The 26,498-nt window shown below is 47.2% G+C and overlaps 1 protein-coding gene across 1 annotated transcript; it reads left to right on the forward strand.

Annotated features, from left to right (window-relative positions):
• The first annotated feature begins 576 nt into the window (after positions 1-576).
• LOC129398065 (uncharacterized) lies at positions 577-17,622 on the forward strand. The gene is made up of 6 exons (XM_063605004.1): positions 577-737; positions 2,455-2,563; positions 8,693-10,725; positions 15,911-16,044; positions 16,455-16,686; positions 16,821-17,622. The coding sequence occupies exons 1-3, from the start codon at positions 577-579 to the stop codon at positions 10,151-10,153; spliced, it is 1,731 nt and encodes a 576-aa protein (XP_063461074.1). The 3' UTR covers positions 10,154-10,725; positions 15,911-16,044; positions 16,455-16,686; positions 16,821-17,622.
• The last annotated feature ends 8,876 nt before the right edge of the window (positions 17,623-26,498 follow it).

Raw genomic sequence — 26,498 nt, forward strand, 5'->3', positions numbered from 1 at the left:
TTTCACAGATGGGGGTACACCTTTGGTGTGCAGAGGGTGTACAGTCGTCTGTTTTGGGAGTAATATCATTGTCTTCCTCCCTGAATATTAAGAACAGTATCATAGCTGTGTTTCTACTGCAGGTGTGATTGGGCGTCACATCCTCCTCTCCCACATGGAAATTAGAACCGATATCAGTGGGGGCGTGCACACCTTCTGTGATATTTAAAGTGACATCATCCTCTTCCCTCCAGGATCATGAGAACAATATCCCTGGGGGGGTACACTTTCTGCGATATTGGGAGTAATATCTCCCCCTCCACCTTGGAATATTATTAAGGACCATCTCACACGGGGGTGTACACTTCCTGCCATATTGGGAGTAATATCGACCTCTCAGCCTCTGAATATTAGGAACAATATCACAGGGTGGGTGTACACCTCCTGCTCTGTTATGGGGAGTAATATCTATCTATTACGGGGAGTAATATCATCCTCTCCCTTTCAGGATGTTAATAACAATATCACAGGGTGGGTGATCACAGCCTGCGATACTGGAATTATTATCATCCTCTCCCCCTCGGGATACCAGGAACAATGTCACAGAAGAGGTGTACACTCCCTGCGATTTTGGAAGTAATATCCTATGCTTCTTCCATGAATATTAGGAGCAATATCACCGGGTGGCTGTACATTCATTGCTATGTTGGGAGTCATGTCATACTCTACTCCCTGGATATTAGGATCAGTGTCACAGGGTGAGTGTACACCTACTGAGATATTAAAACTAATATCATGCTCTCCATCCCTGGATATTAGGAACAATATCTCGGGTAGGTGTACACCCCCTGCGGTATTAGGAGAAATAATACGATTAATTATTAAGCACCAATCTTAATAATATTAATTGTTAAACATCAGTCTTAATAATTATCAATGGTAATATTAATTAATAGTATAACGTTATTAATCATTAATGATTATTTTAAATGTACGATTGCATGATTAAAATTATCTGTATTAATGTCATTTTTCAATATTAGTTATTAATCTTAATATTGTTTTATTACCAACATCACTTATGACTGATTTATGTAACATTGATTAATATCATTATTTTATTATTAATAGTGATATTGTTATTATTAATAGTAATTGTTAATATTTTTAATCCGTATTAACTTTTACTATCTCTATTGCAATTATTAATATCGATGATTACTATTAATTAATATATTTATTAATATTAATAATTAATATAACTGTTCCCGATATCTGTGGGGGAGAGGATATTACTCCCGATGTCGCTGAAAGTGTACACCCCTCTATGATGTTTCTCCTAATTGCCAGGGCGTAGAGGATGACATTATTGAAAATATCGCTACGGGTGTACCTCCGTTCAGTCATCTTGTTCCTATTGTCCTGGGTGGGAGCGGATGATATGACTCCCAATATCGCAGGGGGCGTAGACCTCCCCCGTGATACTGTCCCTAACGTCCAAAGGTGGAGAGGATGATATTTCTTCCAATTTCGCAGGGGGTGTACACCACCCCTATGATATTGATCCTGATATCCAGGGGGCTAGAGGATGATCTTAGTCTCACTATTGCAGGAGGTGTACACTCCCTAGGGATATTGTTCCTAATATTCAGGGACGGAGAGGAAGATCTCACTCCCAATATAGCAGGGAGTGGACACCCCTTCTGTGACATTGTTCCTAATAGCCAGCGGGGCAGAGGAAGATATTACCCCCAATATCGCAGGGGGTGTGCGCCCCCTTGTGACATTTTTCCTTATATCCTGGGAGGGAGAGGATGATACTGGTGGCAATGTCGCAGCGGCTGTACACACCCACTGTGATATTGTTTCTTATATTCAGGGGGAGAAGATGATATGACTCCCAATATCCCAGGGGGTGTACATCCTCCTGTGACATTGTTCCTTATATTCAGGGGGAGAAGACGATATTACTCCCAATATCACAGGGGTTGTAAACCCCTCCCGTGACATTGTTTTTAATATTTAGGTAGGGAGTGGATATTACTCTCAATATCTCAGAGGTTTTACACTCTTCCTGGGATACGGTTTCTAATATTAAGTGGGAGAGAGGATGATATTATTCCCAGTATTGCAGGGGGTGTACATGTCCTGTTATTTTGTTCCTAATATCCAGGTTGGGAGAGGATGATATTACTGCCTATATCGTAGGAGTTGTACACCCCATCAGTGATATTATTCCTCATATTCAGGGGAAAAGAGAATGACATTACTCCCAATAGCGCAGGAGGTGTACACACCCCTTTGATATTGTTCCTAATATGCAGTGGAGGAGACGATGATATTACTGGCCATATCGCGAGGGGTGTACACCTCCTCTGTGATATTGTTTTTCATATCCAGGGGTTAGAGGATGACATTACTGCCATGAACGTAGTGGGTGTACACCAATGCTGTGGTATTGTTCTTAATATCCAGGGAGGGAGAGGATGATATTACTGTCACTATCGCAAGGGGTAGACACTCCTTCTTTGATATGGTTCCTAATATCCAGGGGGGAGAGTATGATATTAATCCCAAAATCGCTGTGAGTATACACCCCTTTTTGATATTGTTCCTAATACGCTGGGGAAGAGTCTATGATATTACTGCCCATATCACAGGGTGTGTACACCAGAACTGCTATATTGTTTCTTATTTCCAGCAATGAAGAAGTTGATATTACTCCCAAAATGGAATGGGCTGTAAACCCCCCATAAGATATTGTTCCTAATATCCAGGGGGAAAAGGATGATATTACTTTCAATGTTGCAGCAGGTGTATAATCTGCCTGTTATATTGTTCCTAATATCTGGGGTGGGGGCGGCGGGGTGAGAACGATATTACTCGCAATATCTCAGAGGGTGTACACTGCCCCTGTGATATTGTTCTAAATATCCACTGGGGTAGAAAATCATATTACTCCCAATATCGCAGGTGGTGTAAACGCCCCCCGATATTTTTTCTAATATCCAGGTGAGGTAGGATGATATTACTCCCAATATCACAAGCGGTGTACACACCTTCTTTGATAATTTTCCTACTATTTACTTGCGGAGAGGATGATATTACTCCCAGTATCAAAAGAAGTGTACAAGCCCCCTGTGATATTGTTCCTAATATCCAGGTTAAAAGCGGATGATATTACCCCCAATGTCGCAGGGGGTTGGCTGTACACTCCGCCTGTGATATTATTTCTAATATCCAGGGGAAGAGAGAACAATATTACTCCCAATATCGCAGGGGCTGTACACACCTTGTGATATCGTTCCTAATATCAATGAGGGGAGGAGATGATGTTACCACAAATATCAGAAGAGGTGTACACCTTTCCTGTGATATTGTTCCTAATCTCCATTTTGGAAGAGGATGATATTACTCACAATATCGCAGGGGTTATACACTTCCCCTGTGATATTGTTCCTAATATCCAAGTTGGGAGAGGATGATCTCACTCCCCATATCGCTGGGGGTATACACCCCTTCTGTGATATTGTTCCTAACATCCACAGGGGCAGAGATTAATATTACTCCCAATATTCCAGGGGGTACACATCCCCACTGTTATATTGTACCTAATATCAAGGGGTGGAGAAAATGATATTACTCCCAATAGCGCCGTCTGTATACAGCCCTCCTGTGATATTGTTCCTAATATCCAGGGGCTAAAGATAGATATTACTCCCAATATCCAGGGGATAGAAGTTGATATTAAACCGAATATCACAGTGGGTGTACACAACTCCTGTCATATTGTTCCAAATATCCAGGCAGAGAGAGGATAATATTACTCAAAGCATTCCTGGGGGTGTACACAGCCCTCTGTGATATTGTTACTAATATACAGAAAGGGAGAGGATGATATTACTCTCAGTAAACAGAAGGGTACAATTCCCATGTGATGTTGTTCTGAATATCTAGGGTGAGAGGATGATATTACTCCCAACATTGCAAAAGTTGTAAACACCTTCTGTGATATTGTTCCTAATATCTGGGGGAAAGAAGATGATATGACTTTCAATATCGCAGGGGGTGTGCACCCCCCTCCCCGTGATATTGTTCCTAATATCCGGGGGAAAGAGGATGATGTTACTCCCAGGATCGCAGGGGGGTGTACACCCCCCTGTGATATTGTTTCTAACATCCAGAGGGGGAGAAGTTGATATTACTTCAAACATCGCCGGGGGTGTACACCCCACCTGTGATATTCTACTTAATATTTAGCGGGAGAGAGGGGGGTGATATTACCAATAACGTAGGGGAAAGTCAACCCCCTCTCCCCCGCTGGATATTACGAGCCATATGACAGGGAGGTGTCCACCCCCCACCATATGGAGAGTAATATCACCCTGCTCTCCCCCCACCTCCAGCTTCTTTCTGCTAAGGTCCCCTTGCCCCTCCAGGTGGCTTTCTTGGGCAGGGCATAAAAGAAATTACGTGGTTTTCTTGCTCAGATTTGTTCGCAAGCCCACGAGAAATACTCAGGGAGTCTTGCAAATATCCGGTGTTACAGCAGCTAAGTCAGCCAGCTAGCCGTGCCCTACAGTTGAGATGGCATGTCATGATTCCCCTCTCTTTCACCTGCTGACTCCTCCTCAGCCTTCCGGACTCTGCTTAGGTGCCTCTTCCTCCAGGTTGTCCGCTCCCGTCCCCACCCTTCCTTACCTGCTCTCCTAATACCATGGGCTGATCCAGTGCAGCATTTGTCACACATCTTAACAGCTGTCTGCCTCCAGTCTGTATCCGGACTCCACAACCTGAAGGTAACGGCTGCATCTGCCTTGATCATCATTGTATCCCTTGCTCCTACAACAGCACCTAACACAGAGTAATTCCTCAGTCAACATTTTCTGGATGGGTGAACAAAAAATAAATCTACACATCAAGTGAAAATTAGGCTGAGCAGAAATGAAGCAAGTGATAAAGTACAAGAGAAGGTTATACCTGTTATTCTAGGCATGCTAATTCTAATTTTAGAATTGCTGTGGTTATTTCATGTTACTCTGCCAGGCTTCAGTGTTAGGCAAGGGCAATTCTCTGTGTAAGCAGGGATAGCTTTCCTGAAAGGTCCTGTTGGTCCTGGGAAGTGATGGTATATGTGACTCATCCCTCAAACCAGAAGGCTAAGCTAAACTAGCAGGAGAGCTGCAGCAGGAACCTTCTGGCAGGAAAGAAACAGCATGCTCTGTGTACCACCCGTGTGTGACCGGAAATAAAGGATGCCCACCATGTGAAGACTGATCAGGACGCAGAGAGAAGGACGTCAGGCAAGATCCCGCCCGTGCTTCGGAACATAACATGTCTATTAGCATCATTAAGTACTAGCTGACATGCATAGAGCATTGAGTATGTGCCAGGCACTGTGCTAAGCACTTCACATTCACTATTTCATGGAATCCCCACCATGGCCCTATAAGGCGAAACTTATAAATATCACCATTATATAGATGGGGAAATTGAGGCTTGGAGAGGTTAAGTTGTTTGCCTGAGGTCACAAAGCTGGTAAGCAGCAGAGCTGGAATCCAAACCAACAGAAATTCCATCTAGATACCCAACTCCTCACTGCCGTCTATCCTTGGAAACTAGACTAGTCTCCAAGGAAACATGAATCTACATTTTCTTTCAACTAATAAGAGCTCTTTCCTTACGGTAATTATTTAAATAGTTTTAATAAAAATTTAAAATCTAGTTCAAGATTAAAGTTTCAAAGCCATCAAACATCAAATATATATGAAAATACATTTGTATACATTATAAACAGATATATGACGTGACATGAAGTGCTGGATCCAGTGCATCAGAAAATACACGCAAATATAAAATACCCGACAGCATTATGTAAAACATCAGCTGCTTGCCAAATCGGCATTAAATACTTAAGCACTGTGACCTGTTGCTTAAAGTATTACAAATCCAGCCTTATCTAAAAATCTCTATTTGTCCTAGGAAACTAATACTTTTTAAAAACAATAATTTGGTAATTTTAATAATATTTAGATCTATCTAAACTTAAAGCCTATATATTTACCACCCTTTTACATGCTTACCAGTATTACAGACACAATAAATTTTATCAGGTATTTTTGATAATGTGCTAGGAATTGTTTGAAATATAAAGAAGAATAAGATTTCGTTTTCACCATCTCAGAGATTCCAGATAGTGGTGGACACAGAAACCCGTGAAAATAACTGCAGGATGAAATAGACGAAATTATAGAAGCCCTATGTACCATGGAAAAATGGACATGGACATGGAAATTTTATTTCATATGCATACTCGTTAAAGAAACAAGAAGCCTAAAAAAGTTAGCTACCTTTGGTTTTTATTACTTATGTCTTACACTCAAGTGAACTTTTTTCTGTCTAATCTAATATCATTCAAATCCTGAGTCCTTTTAATTAAGTTATCCTAAAATGAATTTTCATGAACACAGAATTTGTGCTATTACTCTATCTGCACCTCATGGATATTACCACATTTTAGATTTTATGTTTTAAAACACAAAACAATATAAAACCTAAAGTTTTAACATAAAATGTCTTTGGATCTTCAACTAAAATACTAAAGATATAAAAAACTTTATTCTCCTCAAGATAAAACTAGATTTAAAATTGTCAATGAAATAGTTGATTGATCATTTATATTTCTATAAATATATGGAAAATAATCTATTTTTTATTTGTAAGACATTACAATTTTAGATTGTATTTGCATTTAGGAAAATTTCACATAATCTTTACCAGATCCATGCTTACTCTGATAAAAATTTGTTTTTTCAATAGTTGATTCTTCAAAATATCTTGACTAATCCTTCTCCCTCTACAAACAATATTATTATTTGCCAATATTCAAAAGTCTGAATAAACGACCTTATCCCTGGGAATATCTTGCCAAAAAACTATTACCTGCAGCTACAAAGTCCAGAATGTCAACTTCTTCAGAACAAACAGTTCAGTTTCTCCCATAAAAAATGCAAGGGAAACAAAAAAAGAGGATTGAGGAAATCTAAAAGAGATATAATAGCCCATATCAACCAAACACAATACGTAACCCTTATTAGCATTCTAATTCAAACCGACCAACTAAACAAAAAGTTTTTAGACAATTGAAGATATTTAAATATTGCCTGGATAAACCGATGCTATTAATGGATTATTTAGGTGTGATAATGGTATTGTGGTTACATTGATGGGAATCTTCTTTTTTATAAATGGGGTCTTGCTATGTTGCTCAGGGTGGTCTTGAACTCCTGGCCTAAAGTGATCCTCCAACCTCTGCCTCCCAAAGAGCTGGGATTACAGGGAGGAGCCACTGCACCCAGTCTCATTGATGGAATTATTATCTTTTAGAGAAATATTCAAAAATACAATACAATGATAGACTATCTGGGATTTGATTCAAAATAATTCAGTGGGGAGGGGACTGTCAGCAGATAAAGAAGACACAAGGTTGGCCCAGAGGAGAAGTACATACAGGTTAATTATACTAATCTCTTTATAAACATTGTTTGAAATATGACATAATGCATCCTATACAACTGATACCTTCAGTAACTCAATAATAGTCCCCTTAATTTTAGGAACTACTGGTCATAAATATGCCCTTACATATAGACATCTCCTCTATACATAGCAAAATCACATTATTTGACAAAAAGGAAATCTCTTAGGCTACGTTTAATCTTATTGTTCTCTTTGCCTGGATTTGGGAATAGAAACTGCTTCACTGGCTAAGTAAATCATAACTGTCCCAAAATATTCTTAATTACTGATTTCAATAAACATATCCCTTCGTTCTAAGAACAATTAAGAAAATGAAGTTTATGTTCAGGTAAACCTGACAATGTTAAGGTAGTTGAGTAACAGGGAAGTAATGATTGACTGAATTTCATACTGGATTCTCAAATCCTTTTTCTTTTTCTACTCTAATGTTTCCTTTGGATGGGGCGAATTCTAGTATTGTTAGCGATCACCTATGTAACTTTTTTGCAGGTGGTGTATATGGAATCAATGAATGCTTAAAACCAATTAAAAATAATTTCAGTGATTACATGAAAACACAGCTAGAAAAACTAAAGTATTTTTGTAGAGATTACGAGAAGGTTACATTAACAATCAGAATAAGGTTACTATTTAGACTGTAATCAGGTGTCAATGTGGAAAGAAATTTCTGAGCGTTTTTCCGGAAGGCTGGGGAGGAATGAGAATCATGACTCTCCACACTTCCAATAAAACGTGGTGAAGGACTGGTGCAAACTCTCAGAAGCCACCATTTGCTAAATCTCCCCGCCGGCCTTGTCGGTCCTTACCGCCGTTGGATTCCATTATTTTTCTCGTGGTTTCTGCTGTTTCTCTCAATTGTCTAACGACCGTTATTAAGTAAAAATGAATGAAACGGGGCCGTGTGATCTAGGCAGCCTGGAGATGAGATTTTGGAATCATAAGCTACCTTCCAATGTATAAACAGACTTTATTCATTCTGGATACTCAATGTCCACAGAATCGGCACTGTAGGATGTGACTGCCCTGCCAGAAGGCACCTGCTCGGGACTTGCTGGCAACCGACAGTCCCCTCTGCTTGCGACCCTCGGCCGGCCGCCGGGGACCCCTAGTCCACCGGTTCCTGGACGTTCTCTCTACTCTCCAGCGGCCACCGCCTCCACTCCCACCCCGCTAGTCCCGAGCCTGCCGGCCCGAGGGTTCGCAGAGGGCCAGTCGTTGCGACAGCCCCGCGTCCCGGCCCCCGCGTCTCTTGGACCTTCCCCCCAGGCCAGCGCAGCCCAGCGTCCCGGGCAAGGTTCACGCTACCAGGATCCAGTGCGGGGCGAGGAAGTGGAGAGCTGCAGCGAGACTCCGAAGAGAGATTCCGGCTTCGCGGGGCGGCGCGGAGCCCGGAGCTGCCCACCTCCGCCGCCCGGGGAAGGCGGCTGGGATTAGAAGGTGGCTTCGGGCCCGCAGGGAGTCCGGGGGAGGGATTCCCGGTACCGCCGGCACCGACGTCGAGGGGTGCCTGGGTTCTTGGGGACCACGAGAGGAAAAAGAACGAAAATCACACCAGGGAGGAAGGACGCGCGGAACGCCCCCCTGTGAAGCAGGTGCTCTGGTCAGGCGTGGGCCGGAGCGCGGTCTGGGGGAGTCTGGCGGCGCCGTTGCCCGCAAGCGGCAGAGGCTGGCAAGAAAACGCACAGCCCAGGGCGTGGGGAGGGGAACGGACCGCGCGACAAGAAAACGCACAGCCCAGGGCGTGGGGCGGGGAACGGACCGCGCGAGAAGAAAACGCACAGCCCAGGGCGTGGGGCGGGGAACGGACCGCGCGAGAAGAAAACGCACAGCCCAGGGCGTGGGGCGGGGAACGGACCGCGCGACAAGAACACGCACAGCCCAGGGCGTGGGGCGGGGAACGGACCGCGCGACAAGAACACGCACAGCCCAGGGCGTGGGGCGGGGAACTGACCGCGCGACAAGAAAACGCACAGCCCAGCGCGTGGGGCGGGGAACTGACCGCGTGACAAGAAAACGCACAGCCCAGGGCGTGGGGCGGGGAACTGACCGCGCGACAAGAACACGCACAGCCCAGGGCGTGGGGCGGGGAACGGACCGCGCGACAAGAAAACGCACAGCCCAGGGCGTGGGGCGGGGAACGGACCGCGCGACAAGAAAACGCACAGCCCAGGGCGTGGGGCGGGGAACGGACCGCGCGACAAGAAAACGCACAGCCCAGGGCGTGGGGCGGGGAACTGACCGCGCGAGTCTTTCGGCGCGTCTGGGTCTCGGGGAGAGAAAAGCGCTTCCTGGCACCGGGGGCGGTGGCACAGAGGCCAGGAGGAAGAAATCCGGGCCCTGGCCCAGGTCAGGCTTCCACCCCTGCGACCCGCAAGAGGCCCAGGCAGGAAAGGTGGCGCGCGCGAGTGGAGTTAGTGGTTCAGAAAGCAAACCTGGCCAGGTGCTACTGCCTGAGGGTCGTCGGGCGAGTTTCTTCATTTCCCCGAGTTCCTTATTTCTAGTCTGGAAAACGGAGAATTCCATAGTGTCTTCTTCAGGGAGTGCTGGGAGTGCTGAAGGAGGATCCGGTGCCTGGCAGACCAGGAGCAGGGGGGAAACAGTTGGCCGATACTGTTACTATTATCAGCGTTATTAGCGGGCAGGACAGTGGGGGGGGGGGCGGGGGTAAGGGGCCTCCCCGCGCCTCCCAGCCCTTCGCGCTCGGCTCCAGCTCTTTGGCTTCCTTCCCTGGGCAGCTCTAGGCTTAGCTCTCAGCCATTTCTCAAGAAGACGATCCCGAGGGTCGAAGACCACCCTTGACCCTTGACCATGGACTCTTCGTGTAACTTGGAAGAGCGTGATTTTAAAACCCAGCCTCAGGGTTACAGAAGCCCGAGATCTGGGAGGCGTCCGGGACCTCCCTCCCAGAACCGCAGGGACCCGGCCTGGGATCCAGAGTGTGGCCTCTCGCTCTGTGCAGTCAGGAAGGCGGCCAGGTCTGGTCACCGCGCCAAGCACTACGCACCTCTGGGACGCGTCGTTGCGGGGGGGTGGGGGGGCTGGGGCGCCTCCACGACGCCTGGTCTGCCCGGCAAGTGCTTGGTGTCGTTGGTGGGTTCGTAGCTGCGACAGGTAAACGTCCGTTCCGCGAGCCGGGCAAGGCAACCCCTGCGGGTCGCACCCGAAGGCCGGACCTCTCTATATTTCCTGTCTCAGTTTCTCCTGAATGTAAGATTTACTCCAAGAGGGCAGGAGCTGGGCCACATCTGTTTCATTTTCATTTTCTTCTGTATTCCAAATATCAAGCACAATGCCTGGCATCCCATAGGCATGAAATAAAAATGTATTGAATGTCAATGAATGAATGAATAATGTATGGATAGATGGATGGATAAAATGGAAGGGTGAATAGGTAGATTGGTGGGTGGATGGATTGGTGGATGGATAGATGGATGGATATGATATATGGATGAATAAGATGGGTGGATGGATGGGAGAATGGATGGCTGAATGCATGGATGGATGGATGGATGCATGGGAGGATAGATGGATGAATACATGGATTGATGGACAAATGGATGGATGGATAGATGGAAGGGTGGATGGGTGAATGGGTAGATGGATGGATGAGTGGATGGGTGGATGGATATGAGGATGGATAAAATGAGATGAGATGGTATGACTTTTTGTTGGTTCTGTAGTTCAATTAGTTCAATTAGGGTGCTTTTTTTTTGAGAGTTTTATAAAGCTAAAATCTAGTTTTTCCAGTAAATTGTACTTTAGGCAAAATCCTCCCAATGTTTCTAAAATAATACTAAAAGGGGCATCTGGTAATACAGGAGCAATTTTTTTTGTTGTTTTTTTTTGAGACAGAGTCTCACTCTGTTGCCCAGGCTGGAATGCAGTGGCATGATCTCGGCTCACTGCAACCTCTGCCTCCCGGGTTTCAAGCGATTCTCCTGCCTCAGCCTCCTGAGTAGCTGGGATTACAGGCACCCACAACCACGCCCGGCTAATTTTTGTATTTTTAGTAGAGACAAGGTTTCACCATGTTGGCCAGGCTGGTCTCGAACTCCTGGCCTCAAGTGATCCACCCGTCTCGGCCTCCCCAAGTGCTGGGATTGCAGACGTGAGCCACATCACCCAGCCATACAAGAGCAATTTTAAAAATTAAATTAAACCCACCAGGAGGAACAAACAACTCCAGACGCGCACCACCTTTAAGAGCTGTCACTGCAAGGGTCTGTGGCTTCATTCCTGAAGTCAGCGAGACCACGAACCCACCAGGAGGAACAAACAACTCCGGACACTCCACCTTTAAGAGCTGTAACACTCACTGCGAAGGTCTGCGGCTTCACTCCTGAAGTCAGCAAGACCATGAACCCACTGGAAGGAAGAGACTCTGGACACATCTGAACATCTGAAGGAATAAACTCTGGACACACCATCTTTAAGAACTGTAACACTCACCGCAAGGGTCAATAGCTTCATTCTTGAAGTCAGCGAGACCAAGAACGCACCAAAAGGAACCAATTCCGGACACACTAGGAGTGGGGTGTTGGTGGGGCAGGGCACGGGTAGAAGCGAGGTGCAGGTAGGATCAGGGTATGCGTAATATTGAGGTGCTGTTGGAGTGGGCCATGGGTAGCATGGGGTGCTGGCAGGGCTGGGCATGGGTAGGAGTGAGGTTTGGGTAGTGGCTGGTGCTGCAGTGGTGAGCCATGGATAGGAGCGGGGTGCGAGTAGGGGCGGGGCTCAGGTGGAGTAGGGTGACTGCTGGGTCAGGCATGTTTAGGATGGGGCGCTGGCAGGGCAGGGCACTGAAAGGAGCAGAGCGTGGGTGAGATTGGGGTTCTAGTGGGGCAAGCATGGGGAGGATAGGGTGCTGCAGGGCGGATAGCAGCCGGGTGCTGCTGGGACAGGGCACAGGTAGGAGAAAGGTCCAGGTAGGAGCTAGGTGCTGTGAGGTCGAAAGCAGGTAGTGTGTCCGGAATTGGTTCTTTGTGGTGGGTTCTTTGTCTCGCAGACGTCAAGAATGAAGCCGCAGACCCTCGCGGTTAGTGTTACTGTTCTTAAAGATGGTGTGTCTGGAGTTTGTTCCGTCAGATGTTCAGATGTGTCCAGAGCCTTTTCCTTCTGGTGGGTCCGTGGTCTCGCTGACTTCAGGATAGAAGCCGCAGACCTTCGCAGTGAGTGTTACAGTTCTTCAAGGTGGTGCGGACCCAAAAAGCGAGCAGCAGCAAGATTCACTGTGAAGAGTGAAAGAACAAAGCCTCTGCCGCGTCGACGGGTATCCGAGCAGGTTGCCACTGCTGGCTCGCATGGCCAGCTTTTCCCTTATTTGGCCCTGCCCATGTCCTGCTGATTGGTCCATTTTACAGAGAGCTGATTGGTGCACTTACAAACCTTTAGCTAGACACAGAGCACTGATTGGTGCGTTTTTACAGTTTTAAAAACTGTAACACTCACTGTGAGGGTCTGAGGCTTTATTCTTTTAGTCAGTGAGACCAAGAACCGACCAATTCCAGACACAAGACCATCTCATCTCAAGAGACCAGGACGTTCAGGCACCCCTAGAATGTAGCTGCTGGCAGAGCCTGAGGTCTATCCAGCCCATGCTCTTCCCTGATATCCTTGACAGATTGTGGGATTGTTCAGCCTCTGCAAGGACATGGCCAATGATGGGGGGCTGGTTGTGGGGGCAGCACTCTAGGCAAGGGAAGAAATAAAGTGTCTGGGAACTGGCGTGGTGAAGGGGCACTTTGTGGAGAAGCTGTGTTCACATTTGGATGTGTCGAGGGTGGAATGATATGAGGAAAGTCAAAGGGTGCCCACCCCCAGAGCCTAGGTGTGGGCACAGCACTGCACCACGCCTTAGGGGAGATTGGACTCTGGGCAGAGATCCCAAGAGAAGCAGGAGTTGGAGTCTTGGGGGCCAGTGTGATAGGGAACTAACTTTACTTTAAAGCCAATTTGTCAGTAAGAAAAAACAAGAGGTGCACCTTGTAGGAGAAAAAGTCACAAGCTTGGTGTGCTTGAAGTCACAAACCTTGCTGTGCTTGGTGAGAGGGATCCCAAGTGTACTTGAGGCACTCTCCTGTTTAAAAGGGGAACGGTGGTTTTCTTTCCTCAGTGTAGGTCAGTGTAAAAAATCTGCTTTGTAATTGCATAAGGTCTCAGCACCAACAAAATCACAGAAAATGTGAAATGTATTATCATAACAGTCAACTTGCTTAGAATGTAGTTGAACCTGCATGCAGTATTGAGACACCAGACAACTGTTTCAGTCTCCACATTTCTTTCATTTCCTTTATGAAAGTTTCATTAAGAAAAAAAAATAACTCCCTTGAGTATTCTGATATTTTTGGTGAGTGAAACAGTAATCTCAGCAAAGTTCAATCTTGATATCAGACAGCAGAATTTCAGGTTGTTTCATCTAATTGCCACTTAATACCAAAGACATGATATTTATTAGCATGTATTTCTAATGAGAAACTATTATAGTCGTCCTCAATTGTCTGAAATATGAAGCGGAAAAAGAAAATTATGAGTCCCAGATACCAGACCACGTGCTGATCAGATACAATATCGTGGTTCCAGCATATTATGAAATAAAAATTCAAAGACAATACCATGCAAAAGGTCAATATTCGGCAGCCTCTGAGAAGTCATACATCTAGATAGACCTAAACTGTAAGTGCAGAAGTGCTACAGTAAACTATATGGGCTTTCTACTAAGTACTGGCTAATTTTAAAACATACTGAAATTTATATACATTAGTTTTTGTTATAAGAATTGAGAATCCGCATTGTATTATAAAGTTGATCTACAACAGTCACTTTATTATAAAATATTTTCGGCCTGGCGCGTTGGCTCACACCTGTAATCCCAGCACTTTGTGAGGCCGAGGCAGGCAGATCACCTGAGGTTGGGAGTTCAAGACCAGCCTGATCAACATGGAGAAAACCCCATCTCTACTAAAAATACAAAATTAGCCGGGCATGGAGGCAGGGGCCTGTAATCCCAGCTACTCCGGAGGCTGAGGCAAGAGAATCGCTTGAACCTGGGAGGCGGAGGTTGCAGTGAGCCAAGATCTCATCATTGCACTCCAGCCTGGGCAACAAGAGTGAAACTCCATCTCAAAAAAAAAAATAAAAAATTCACCAGAAGGAAAGTGCTTACCTATTTGAACAACTCTGTACGGGTCTATACAGTATTCCAAGGCTCTTCAATAAGCACATGGTGATGACCCAGGTCAGTCGTGGCAAGGTTGGGGAATTAGAACAAACCTCTGTGGCAAACACAGATTACAGCTTGAAGTGAGCATCACGGATTTCTACAACAAATACTCTGACAAATATTTCCTATGATAAACATCCACGTTCTCGAGGTGGGACAATTAACCCAAACTTTCCAAATTACATAAAAACTTTTGCTCTATCTAATTAAGCTGATAAATTCATTATTTTAAATGACAACATACAAAAGAAGTATAGATTTTTACTTAAAACGTATTGGATATGTGGGTATTCTCTTGTCTTTCTAAGCAAATGCTAATATCAATTCAGTGCTTAACAATGTCAGCAGCAACTGGGCCCTCTAAGTCTCCTGCTACTGAAGTTTGAGGGATCAAGCCCCACCTTAATTTTGACAAAGACTAAATTCAAGATGTCTGTGGCTTACAATTTTCTTATTCTACTTAATGAGGTAGAGAAGTTCATTTGGAATTGAGCACTCCATTAGACTGTTTCAGCTAAATTTCAGGTGGCATTTTCTAACAATAAGAGCTGTTGATGCTTTGGAAGGCAACAGGTTTGCTTCACTGGAAGTGACGATGGCCTTCCAGGAAGGGTGAGGCAGGGTTTTCTAAGATCTCATCCAACTAAATGATTCAGAGAGCGCCAGCCTGGGGATTCCAGGTGCTTGTGACTCGGGGATCTTTCTGCCATCCCACCTCACCTGTTAGTCACCTTTTGAAACTGGGTATGATTGAAATGGAGTTTAGGGAATGCTGTAATAATATATCTCTTGCTTGCCTAATTCACAGAAATGTGCACAGGCAAACTGTGATGCTAAGTGGGGACTTTGATCCTTTGATCCCGGGCCCTCCTCCCACCTGGAGCCATACCTATTTCTCCCTTGCCCATTCTCCTGCCTCCGCGTTCAGATGTGGTTCAGGCCTGAGACAGGAGGAACCTATCAATGAAGGAGGAAATGTTCCCCAGCTCCTCAAACACGAGGCCTCCTTCTGCAACTCAACTTTCTGCTCCCAGGACAGGATGATCTGAAGACCCCACCGCTTCACCTCATCTGAAGACTCAGTTAAAGAGGAGCGGGCAGGCAGCTGGGGGATTCATTCTCTGGGAGTGGGAGCAGAAGGGAGCCCCTTGTCTTGTTTTTGTTCCTTCGCAGTTGACCCACAGCTGGAGTGCGAGCTGGGCAAGTAGGTGCTGGGCAACTTCTGGGGAGACTCAGGCCTCCTTATTGGCCATCACAAAGCCCCAGAGAAAAAGATGCTTCCAAAAACTGCAAGATAAGAGGAACAGGTAAAGGTCATGGGAGGATTAAGTAGAGCACAGCAGGCTGCTTCACGAACCCTCTGTGGCCTTCCACAGGTGGGACAGCATGGCAGCTGCTAACATTGAGTCTAGGCCATCAGGCAAGGTGAATTAGGGACAGTACCAGTGGGGAAAGTACCTCGGTGTAGCCCATGCACCGTCTGCCACCCACCCACGAAGTTCAACCTCTTCTAGTGCTCTTTTCTGTTTTCATGGTCCTGGAGTGACTTGACCTCATTTAGTCATTCTATGATTATCCCATTTACAGGCAAGGAGCATTTTTACTGTTGTTAATGCTCTTAACTCTAGCAAGCTATGAATTTAGGACATGTCTGTGCCCTTTGGCAAACTTACTGTCTCCTTAGGAATTTTGTGCCCGATTTCTTTTGCTCTTCCAGACTGCTGCCCATGCTCCTCTGCCCTGCTGAGCACTCTGGGAGATGGACCTGGTTGGACACTAGAGCTCCACCCTGCAGCTTTCAGGTGGGCTCAGTAGATGGGGATCCTGGAGGAGACTGTAGAGCAGCTGCTGGCACAGTTGTCCTGGAGCTACCTGGGCCCAGATGCCCCAGCTCTCTCCATGCAGACCTTTCTACCTACCTCTCCTCTCATACTGGGCTGTCCGTGTAGGTAAGAGTGGTACAAGCTTCCCTGTCACATGGGTAGGAGTCAACTTCCCTTTCCTTTGTGGTGCTAAACCCCCCGCCACACCTCGAGTAAACAGGGCCCTTTCTAAGCCCCGCTCCTGTCTTGTCTGGGCACAGCATGTGTTTTCTCCTGGGACCCTGAAGCACACATCCATTCTACTCATGTAAAACAGACAGCTGCATAAGAGAAAATAATATATTCACGTGTACAGCTGTTGGCAAGAAGTCTTCAGAGATGGAGAAACCGATGAAGAATCTTGCTGCAAGATCCCAACCTATGCCAAGGGCCACTGCGAGGAGCCAGCATGGACACAAAATTCACACCCAGGGCAGCTCCTGTGTCTTCTGAGCCTCTCATGAGGGCTGCAAGCACAATGGTCTGGTACTGCCTGCCTGTAATGTTTTCTTTTAGAATAGATCCTGTGTGTAGATGACAGAGCATTCTACATCATTACTACGTGGGATGCTGAGAACCAGGTGTTTTCTTCTCTGGGCATAAGCTCCTGAGGCTCCCGAAAGTCTCATCCTCCTGGGCCGAGGATGCTGAAGGGAGCCGTGGGATGGAAGGCGGGCCCAGAAAGCACACGGGCAGGCAGAATCTGCTCTGCCCAGCTCCAGTGTCTTTTCTTTACTGTACTCACCGTATGTTTTCAGAAAGACAGGCCAAGAACAAAAGTGGGAGCCACCTAAATGTCCAACCATGATGGTCCATGAACACAGTGGAATGTGCAAGATAATTGTGAAAATTGTGCGGAAGTATGGGGAACTGCTTAGGATACACAGTTAAGTGAATAAGGCAGCATGTTAAGTGTTATATATGCCATGGTTACAATTCCAAAAATATGTATGTACATAGGCAAATTCTGGAAGAATAAAACCAGAAGAAAATGTTGTATTAAAGTGATAGCATCATGGATGTATATAGATAGCCTTTGATGTCTTTGTTGGAAGAGGCCATCCTTGTACCCTGTCCCTTGCTGAGCATGCCACAACTGCAAGGCCCTGAGTGTCCCTTAGCTGGCCCATTTCTCAGGTCCAGCTGATAACTCTGAGAGGTGAGGTAACATTGCCCCCTCCCCACGACCCTCCAGGCAAACAGCAGGCTGGCTTCTGGCTTGCTGTAAGCACAGCGCCTTCTCCAAGCTCCACGCTTCGCACTGCACAGACAGCATTCATCTAAGCCTGCTGTGTCACCTGTGAGGGAACTGGGAATGAGGGGAACTGACCCAGAAGTGCGGCTGGACATGCTGCTAGTTGTGTAGCAAGTAACGGTGTCCATGGTCCCTGACCCAGCAGTCTCCTGGCTTCTGCCAACATCCAGGAAACAGTAACAGGTTGACTGAATAGCTTCTAAGAAGGATAAAATCAAATCCCAGATGACAGTCTTAATAAGGTTGCGATACCAATTTGAAATTACAGTTGACTCTTAAACACCGGTTTGAACTGCGAGGGTCCACTTAGAGATGGATTTTTTTTTTTCAAAAAATACAGTCCGTGGGTTTTGTATCCACAACCAAACACAGATAGAATATATAGTATTCTCAGGATTTAAATCTGCCCATATGGAAGCCTGGCTTTTCATAACCTTGGGTCCCCAGGACTCACTGTGGGACTTGAGTATGTGCAGATTTTCATGTCTTACCCATGGCCCTGGAAGCAATTTCCTACAGATTCCCAGGGATGACTGTATTTGCCTAATGTTTCTTTCCCAGCAGACTCATGTCTGTCTTGTGCACTGCTGTGTTCCTGGCACCATGGGGGAGCCTGGTGCAGAGCAAGTTTCCTCAGATGGCCCTTTGTGGATGGACTACAGGAGCAGAGATGTGCAAGAAGCAAGTTTCAGAAGGAATTCAAACCAAGATGTAGAGTTTGAAGGCAACAGTGGCCTTTGCAATCATACCTCCCTGTTACTCAGTAACAAAGCCACCACCGTGCATCAAGCACCCACAGGCCACGCCTGTCTTCTGGACGATTTTCGGGGCATCATATTTCAATGTTCTTCTGTCCATTTCCAGGCACAAAGTGCTTTCACTCACATTCGGTCCTTGCTGCAACTGCAAGCCACTGAAGACAGGTGTGTCTGATCCCAACGTGGAGCCCACAGTAACAGCAAGCAGCGACTGTTGCTTGTGCAGGAGGCCCTGTGTGCCACATGTTGCTCTTCACTCCTGATCAGGGCTGTTTACGTGGGTCCCATCACAGCTGCTCTGTGACTAGGGAACTTGACATCTCCATTTTTCAACTGAAAACACAGAAGTACAAAGGGGTTCACCACCTTGTCCACGGTTGCCCTGCTTCTAACTTGGTTGGAATAAAAACAAGCAACTGTCATCTGGGATATTAACCACGCAGGCTGTGGTGTTGCAAAGCAGGGGAGCACGGAGCAGGAAGCATACCACCCTGCTGAGATCAGCTCACTCACAAGTGGCAGGGCTAGGGCTGCAGCGCAGCTCACTTATGGGCACTGTGTGGGCCTGAAAGCAAAGTCCACATCAAAAGGTCGCAGTGGCCCCCAAAACAGCTTCCTGACCCGCTTCTGTGGTCCCAGACCTCTTGCTGCTGAGGTACCTTAGCTTTCCAATTACTCTTGCCAATTCTGCCTGCCCAGTACTGCTAAAAGGCCGCTTCCCTCTGTCCCATGGCCTCAAACACACTTCAGAGAGAATTTCTGGGCACTTCTAGAAGGCTGGTCACTACAGCACAAAAGAAGTCAAAGTTATCGCGTTAGTGCTCCCAAATCTGAGGCACAGTTTGGAGATGGGGGCTCTGAGTCAAGGGGCAGGCTGGGGACTGTTCTGGTGCCTGTGACTATGGGACTGAGTCCGTCACAGCCCCTCTCATTTTCACCAGTGAAGGACATAATGTATACAGTGGTCCATTTCCAAGACAAAGTGCCTTAAATTGGCTTAGGTCAGCAAACTACAGAAGAAACAGGATATTCGAGGCCCCTGCTTGGATAGCTGATGCCTGCTTGTAGGCCTCCCCCTTTCCCCGCTTACCCCCCATTAGTTGCGTTCACCAGAACCAAAGAAGTTTAGTCTAAAATGAAAGCTTACTACTAGCCTGCAAAATAGCTCCCTTTGTCTGTTCTTATCAGCCGGCCCAGCTACTTAGGTCGTAGGTGAAATACTTGAAGAGCCCCTGAGCTGACTAGGATTGCAGTGCATTGTGGGCTGTGACAAAATGCAGCAAGACAACCCTAAAAACAAACAAACAAAAACACCTAAAGCCCCTGCCTCACAATCAATAGGTGACGTCCAGGAAGGCTGTGACCCCATAGTACTCAGCCTGTGGGAAACTGGGGGAGGAGCCTGTGCACTAGCGGACAAATTGCTTGTTGAAACTGCGGGGTGTGCCTGTCCGTCAGACACCCGATTTTGCAAGACTGACTTTTTATTAAAAATCTCACTTTCGCTGTTCTCTGGGTCTCTGAGTCCATCCTTCGGGTTTGGATGGGTGAGTTTGTTTCTTACACCTAGCGAGGGACTGGGCCAGGCAGTCTCTGAGGTCCTCCCTCTGCTTCTCATAAGACATCTGTTGTGTCTCTTCCTCTCCTCATCACACACTTCTGTGACTCCCCTTGAAAGACAAGAGCATGTTCAGTCCCCATCAGACATGGACAGTCAGTGCTTCCTTGCCCCGAATTTCTTCCCCTTGCCCTTGTCCACCCTAGACCCCTGGGCTTTCCCAGTAAGTCACACATCAAAACCTTCCTGCCATGTGTTTATAGGATTCTATATTTTGATTATGGAAGTTAAAAGTGTAGTGATCCAGTTAATATTTTATTTCTTCCAGAAAACTTAAGGCTTTAACTCTGTCAAAATGTGTGCATTATGAAAGGTTCATATCCCCCAGTATCTGCATCCTTAGAAATAAGAGCTTAGCCACTGTTGTATAGCTTAACTTTGGCAGTGCCAGCCCTTTATTTGTATATGGAGCACAGGAGCCTGAATTAGCTGGCATTTTATTTCCTTACTAAGTCAATAAACACTTTTTTTTTTTTTGAGACGGAGTCTCACTCTGTTGCCCAGGCTGGAGTGCAGTGGTGCGATCTTGGCTCACTGCAAGCTCCGCCTCCTGGGTTCACGCCATTCTCCTGCCTCAGCCTCCCGAGTAGCTGGGACTACAGGCACCTGCCACTGCGCCCAGCTACTTTTTTTTGTATTTTTTTTTTAGTAGAGATGGGGTTTCACCATGTTAGCCAGGATGCTCTTGATCTCCTGACCTCATGATCCGCCTGCCTCAGCCTCCCAAAGTGCTGGGATTACAGGCGTGAGCCACCACGCTGGGCCTAAACACTTATTTTTTAACACTATTGTCCCAGGCACTGTACTAGGTGCCAAGAAAACAAAAATGAACACAGAAAAAATATACACTCAAGTTATTCATGGTCTAGAGAAAAAGACAGACATACGTGAATTCTTAGGCAATATGTGCCTAGCACATCAACACATATAAGTGTGTGATAAACCATAGGGAGACTTGGGAAGGCTTCACGAAGGAGGGTGCCTAAGAATCGAGGGCTTCATCCGAATCTCAGCCTCCAGGTGGTTCCCCGACTCCTTTCCCCACAGCTCTGGGCTGGAGTTGACAGATGGGTCGGTCAGCTAACGTGGGCGAGACCATAGTTCCACCTCACTGTCCAGGGGCCAGGGGCCCGCTAGAGGGAGCCAGGCGATTGTGGGAGAAGCAGGCCTTGCCACAGCCTCTTTGGTGTGGTAAGAAAACTTTTCTGTTTTAACAAAGTTGTCACATAGAATCCTGCAAATCCGAATCCTACCAATCAGCAGGCACGGGTTCATCTCTACATCAACTTCCCTTATTTGATGTACAGATGAACCCCACACTTGCTAATAGTACCTGAGTGTGGGCAACAATTCCAGATCTTTCCATAAAATTCAGCACAAGGGCCCTCATGGGTAAGGTGGCTTCCTCATTTGAATACAGATTCTCACATTGACATGGCCCTACCTCTGAGGATGACTTTTGAAGAACAAAACAAGCCTTTGAGGCCTGTCACTGAATTCCTGTTATTTCAGAACACAGGGTTTTCGTGTGTGTGTTCTTCCTCCCCTGCCATGTTTCAGGGAAAGGGAATTCAACGTAAAGGGGCCCTTTGCAAAACATACCTTGCAGATGGACCCATCAGAACTGCCTGGGTCTTCCATTTGGGGGCCGGTTCCCAGGCTGACAGATCTGTGACTCTGTAAATGAGTAAGAACCTGAATGTGTCACAGAAAATTCTTCCTGGTCCATAGACTGAATGAAGCAAATGTGAGGTGTGGTTGATCATCATGAAGTTTCTAAGAGTAAAAGAGAGAAAGCAAAAAAGTACATCTTGTTCTCTTCAGCTCAGTGGTTGGATTTAAATTCAGTCTCCACATAAAACTTCAGAAACGGCCCCTGCCCTGGGACAATGGCCAAAATAACAAATAGCTGAAAATCTCCTTTCACTCTGAAGGCCAGTCCTTTCCCCCTGGGCAGCCCCCTCTCCTTCGGAGTGGGGAGGCAAACCTCCCGGCTGGACTGGAACTCCCAGGGCGTTCAACAGCAACAGGGCAGCCTGCTCCCACTTGCTTTGTCCCCAGGGTTTCAACCCTCTCAACAATTTCTTCTCGTTGCTTCTGTGACTGTTTTTTTTTTATTTTTTTTTTCTGCCCTGTCCTACCTCTGTGACTGTTTTCTGCCACCTTTGTTAACCCTTCCCCTTGCCGGCTCCAATTTTAAGTGTCCCCTGAGACTGGTAACTCACTGCTTTGTGCCAGGAGGTTCCTTGGCTCCAATCAAGGGTTCCTGACCACTCCCACATTCCAAGCTGGACACCTCCTCAGCAGGTCCCACTCCACACAAGCTCTCCTCTTCAAACCGGCTGGCTTCCCCAGCCCCTAGCCCTCTGAGGCCATCACCCTTTCATAGGCATCTGTGTGTGTTTGTCAGAGCTGTAAAGCACCACAAACCAGGGGGCCTAAGATCGCAGAAACTTTATACTTTCACGGTTCTGGAGGCCAGAAGTTTGCGAGCAAGGTGCTGGCGGAGTTGGAGCCTCTGAGGGCTTCTAGTGGTTTGCTAGCCATCTTTGTGTTTGCCATCTCTGCCTTCATCTTCACATGTTCTCCGTGTGTGTCCATGTCTCCAAATTTCTCCTTTCCGTAAGGACACCAGTCATATTGGATTAAGGCCCACCCTAACGCCTCATTTTTACTTGATTACTTCTGTAAAGACACTGTCTCCAAATAACGTCACATTTTCAAGAACTGGTTTGAACTTCAACATAGAAACTTTCTTTTTCAAGGAAAAGAGAATCAGGATTCAACCCAGAACAACACCCAAGCAAGAAGCCTGAGACGGAGCTTTGTGTCTTCCTGCTCCCTAATGCCAGCCTTAGCCAAGCCTCCCTGTATCTCCCACGCCCACTCCCCAACCTGCACCTTCACCTCCAGGGGGCCTCTGTCCACTGACCTGTCTTTCCCCAGCCAATCCTCTGCAAAGTGCTGCAGTCCCCAAACCATAAAGAACCAGTTTTGTTACATTGCTATGGTTGCTCAAGGACAGACATTGGCTCCCTAGCACTGTGGAAGGCAAGTCAGAAGCCTCTGCCTCCCCTGAACCCCTCCCGTCCTACCTGGGAGGGAACCACACTCAGGAGCTAGCCAGTTCTCAGGAGCCTCACGGCAACTGCTCACATCTGAGTCCCAGCTGGAGTTCAACCTAAGTCTCCCTTCTTCAGCGACACCCTCCTGATGCTTAACTGTGCTTTCTTAGAGCTTTACCAGCGCTGCAACAGAGGCCTGACAGCTCTGTGCTTAGTGATTTTGCTGTCTCGTGCCTGTCTCTCTCCTAGCAGGTGGCCAGCTGCCTGAGGGTGGGGCTGTGACTGGGCTTCCCTGTGTCCTGGTCCTCGCCCAGCACACGACTGAGATGGACAGGAGGTTAATACATGAGCGTTGAATCAGCCGAAGATCTGGGGACCAACTCAATGATTACAGAGTGAATGATGGTGCCAAGGCCAGGGCTCTGAACCCGCAGGGAACTTGCTCACTGTTTGTTTGTGTGGCTGCACCCTGCCTCCCCCTTCCTTGGGGGTCTGAGATGCCACAATCACCTTCTCTGGTTCACTAGAACAGAAAAGGGGCCCAGGAGCCCCCATGACATCACACACCCCCTCATGCCCTGAGGCACAAAGTTCTTTTCAGAGAAGTGTTGTGTTGTTGAGCTCCACCTCCACAGGAGTGATTGAGCTCTTCAGGGAGGGCTGGGGGCAGCCATCAGGTGCCTGGGTGGGTTTGGTCATGATCCCTGGATAGGGACCCACCTGTGCCTCCCCACCCAACAAGGGAATGATTCATTGTCTCAAAGTGCCGCGGGAGGGCAAGGACTTAGCCCCAGCCAGAGCGTAGTGTGGTGTGAAAACTGGCTCAGGAGCACCGTAACCTATGAGCTTCCTGATTTCCTTTAGCAATGGAAGGTCATTGGCCAAAGGGTGACCTCAAGGTCAGAGGTTGTTGTCTGTACAAGTACCGTCTGCAGCAGCCTCAGACAGAGGCCATTTCTGCTTGGACACCTGCAGCCCTTGGTGGCCCAGAGATGCTGCCTTGAAGTGAAAATGCAAAGCGATCTGAAGTCCCCAGAAGACAGAGGGGTGCTGGCCTCACTTGGCTCATAATGAAGCCCCGGATTGCGTGCTGGGGCTGGAGAAGCCACAGGAGCTGTTGCCGCTGGGGCCTGGGCAGAGGGCAGCAGGAAGGCACAGGGCTGTCCCTGCATGAGGAACTCACTGAGACCCGTACTTGTGTGACGGATGGTTCATACAAGTATTGAAGGTCCACATCACCAGCATTGGCCAGCTCGAAGACCAGCATGGGTGGAGGACCAGCCTCCAGCCAGTCAGCTCCAGGAGACACGCCTGGCCAGGACCAGCTACAGGATTTGCAGGCCCCATTGCAAGATGAAAATGAGGGATCCATGGTTCAAAAATGACTAAGAATGTCAAGCCAGTGACAGCAGAGCAAGCGTGGGCCCTTCTGAGTGCAGGGACAGCCTGGGTGTCACCCCACAAAGCCAGCCCCAGAACCCACATGTGGAGGAACTCACTGTTCAACCTAAACCGTCTGCTGAGGGAGGCCCAGTCACACCTGGGCTTTCCCGCAGCCTCTTCCAGTGGGATTCCCACAACACCCTTCCTCCCGGAAGCGCCCTGGCTTCCTCTGGAAAGGGGCCTGGGATGTTCCCTTAGAATAACCTATTGAGTGAGCATTTGGCAAATGGGCTCTGTATTTGTGTTATATGGAACAATAAAAATGTTCTTGGGAAGAAACTTGAACTCCAGAGCTCACCTCCTGCTTGAAACAAGTGACGTCTCCTGCAGCTAAGTAAGTGAGAGTCATGCGGGGTTGGGAGCCAGCGCTTTGAGGCCAGGACAGGGGCTGGGAGAAAAGTGGCCCAGGCTGGGTGCCATGGCTCACGCCTGTAATCCCAGCACTCTGGGAGGCCAAGGCAGGTGGATAACAAGGTCAGGAGATCAAGACCATCCTGGCCAACATGGTGAAACCCCGTCTCTACTAAAAATACAAAAATTAGCTGGGCATGGTGGCACGTGCCTGTAATCCCAGCTACTTGGGAGGCTGAGGCAGAAGAATAGCTTGAAGCAGGGAGTCGGAGGTTGCAGTGATCCAAGATCGTGCCACTGCACTCCAGCCTGCGTGACAGCAAGACTCCGTCAGGGAAAATAAAAAAAAAAAAAAGTGGCCCAATGAGCACAGGTCTGCAGCTGAACACAAGGAAGTAGGATTCAGAGAGAGACAGGGGAAGTGAGTTTGCTAGGAGGAAGAAAAGACAGACCTCAGGACCCAAGGACTCAAGGTGAGCATCAATCTCACTGTTCTCGGCAGGGTGGGATGGTGGTGGTCACATAGAATAGGGGGGAACTCGACAATCACTGGGAGACAGTGCTGACCAAATGAACCAATGAACTGTGTAGCCAAGGAACACTACTGTGTGTGTGTATGTGTGTGTCACGTGTGTGTCGTGTGTGTGTGTTGTGTGTATGTGTTGTGTGTGTATGTGTGTCACGTGTGTGTCGTGTGTGTATGTGTGTCATGTGTGTATGTGTGTGTCGTATATGTGTGTACAGAATCTGATGCTTTTATAATGAAGGATGGCTGAAGACTAGGAGAGATGGTGGCAGGATGGCATCAGGGTTGTTTGCTCTGGTTTTAGAGCCAGGCTGCTTAACTCAAGTCTAAGCATAGTCATTTTCTAGCTGGGTGACCTTGGCAAAATTCTGGGCCTTGGTTTCTTCATCTGTAAAATCGGAATAGTAGTAATAGCCATATTTTAGGGTTGTGTGTGAGGATTAAATGAATTAATATATGTGCTTTGGTGCCTGGAATGTACTAAATACTCCAGAGATATCACCAATGATGATTTGTTAAGCCGTAGTTACTGCAGGACCTGAATCCTGAGACACATGACTGTCTGAGAGCTCTGAGGGTGGAAGGATTACACAACTGTGCTGGTAATGGCTACCTTTTGAGTGTTAAGTGTGCACCTTGGGGCATTCCCACTGACAAGGGACTCCCACGCACAGAGTCCATTTCCCTAGAACGTTATAATCAGTCTTCCAGATCCTTGGCCACTCAGAGGAGCACCTCGCACGTTTCAAAAGGTAACTTCCTGAATACACATCTGCTGGGTTTTCCTTCCTCCACCTCTTCTCTGTTTCATTTTTCTCATCTTACTTTAAGCCTCTTGAGCAGATTAACAAGGCTGAGAAAATTCCCCTGGTCCTTTTTAGCT

Source organism: Pan paniscus, chromosome 5 (assembly GCF_029289425.2).
Source record: "Pan paniscus chromosome 5, NHGRI_mPanPan1-v2.0_pri, whole genome shotgun sequence".
NCBI classification, from domain to species: Eukaryota; Metazoa; Chordata; class Mammalia; order Primates; family Hominidae; genus Pan; species Pan paniscus.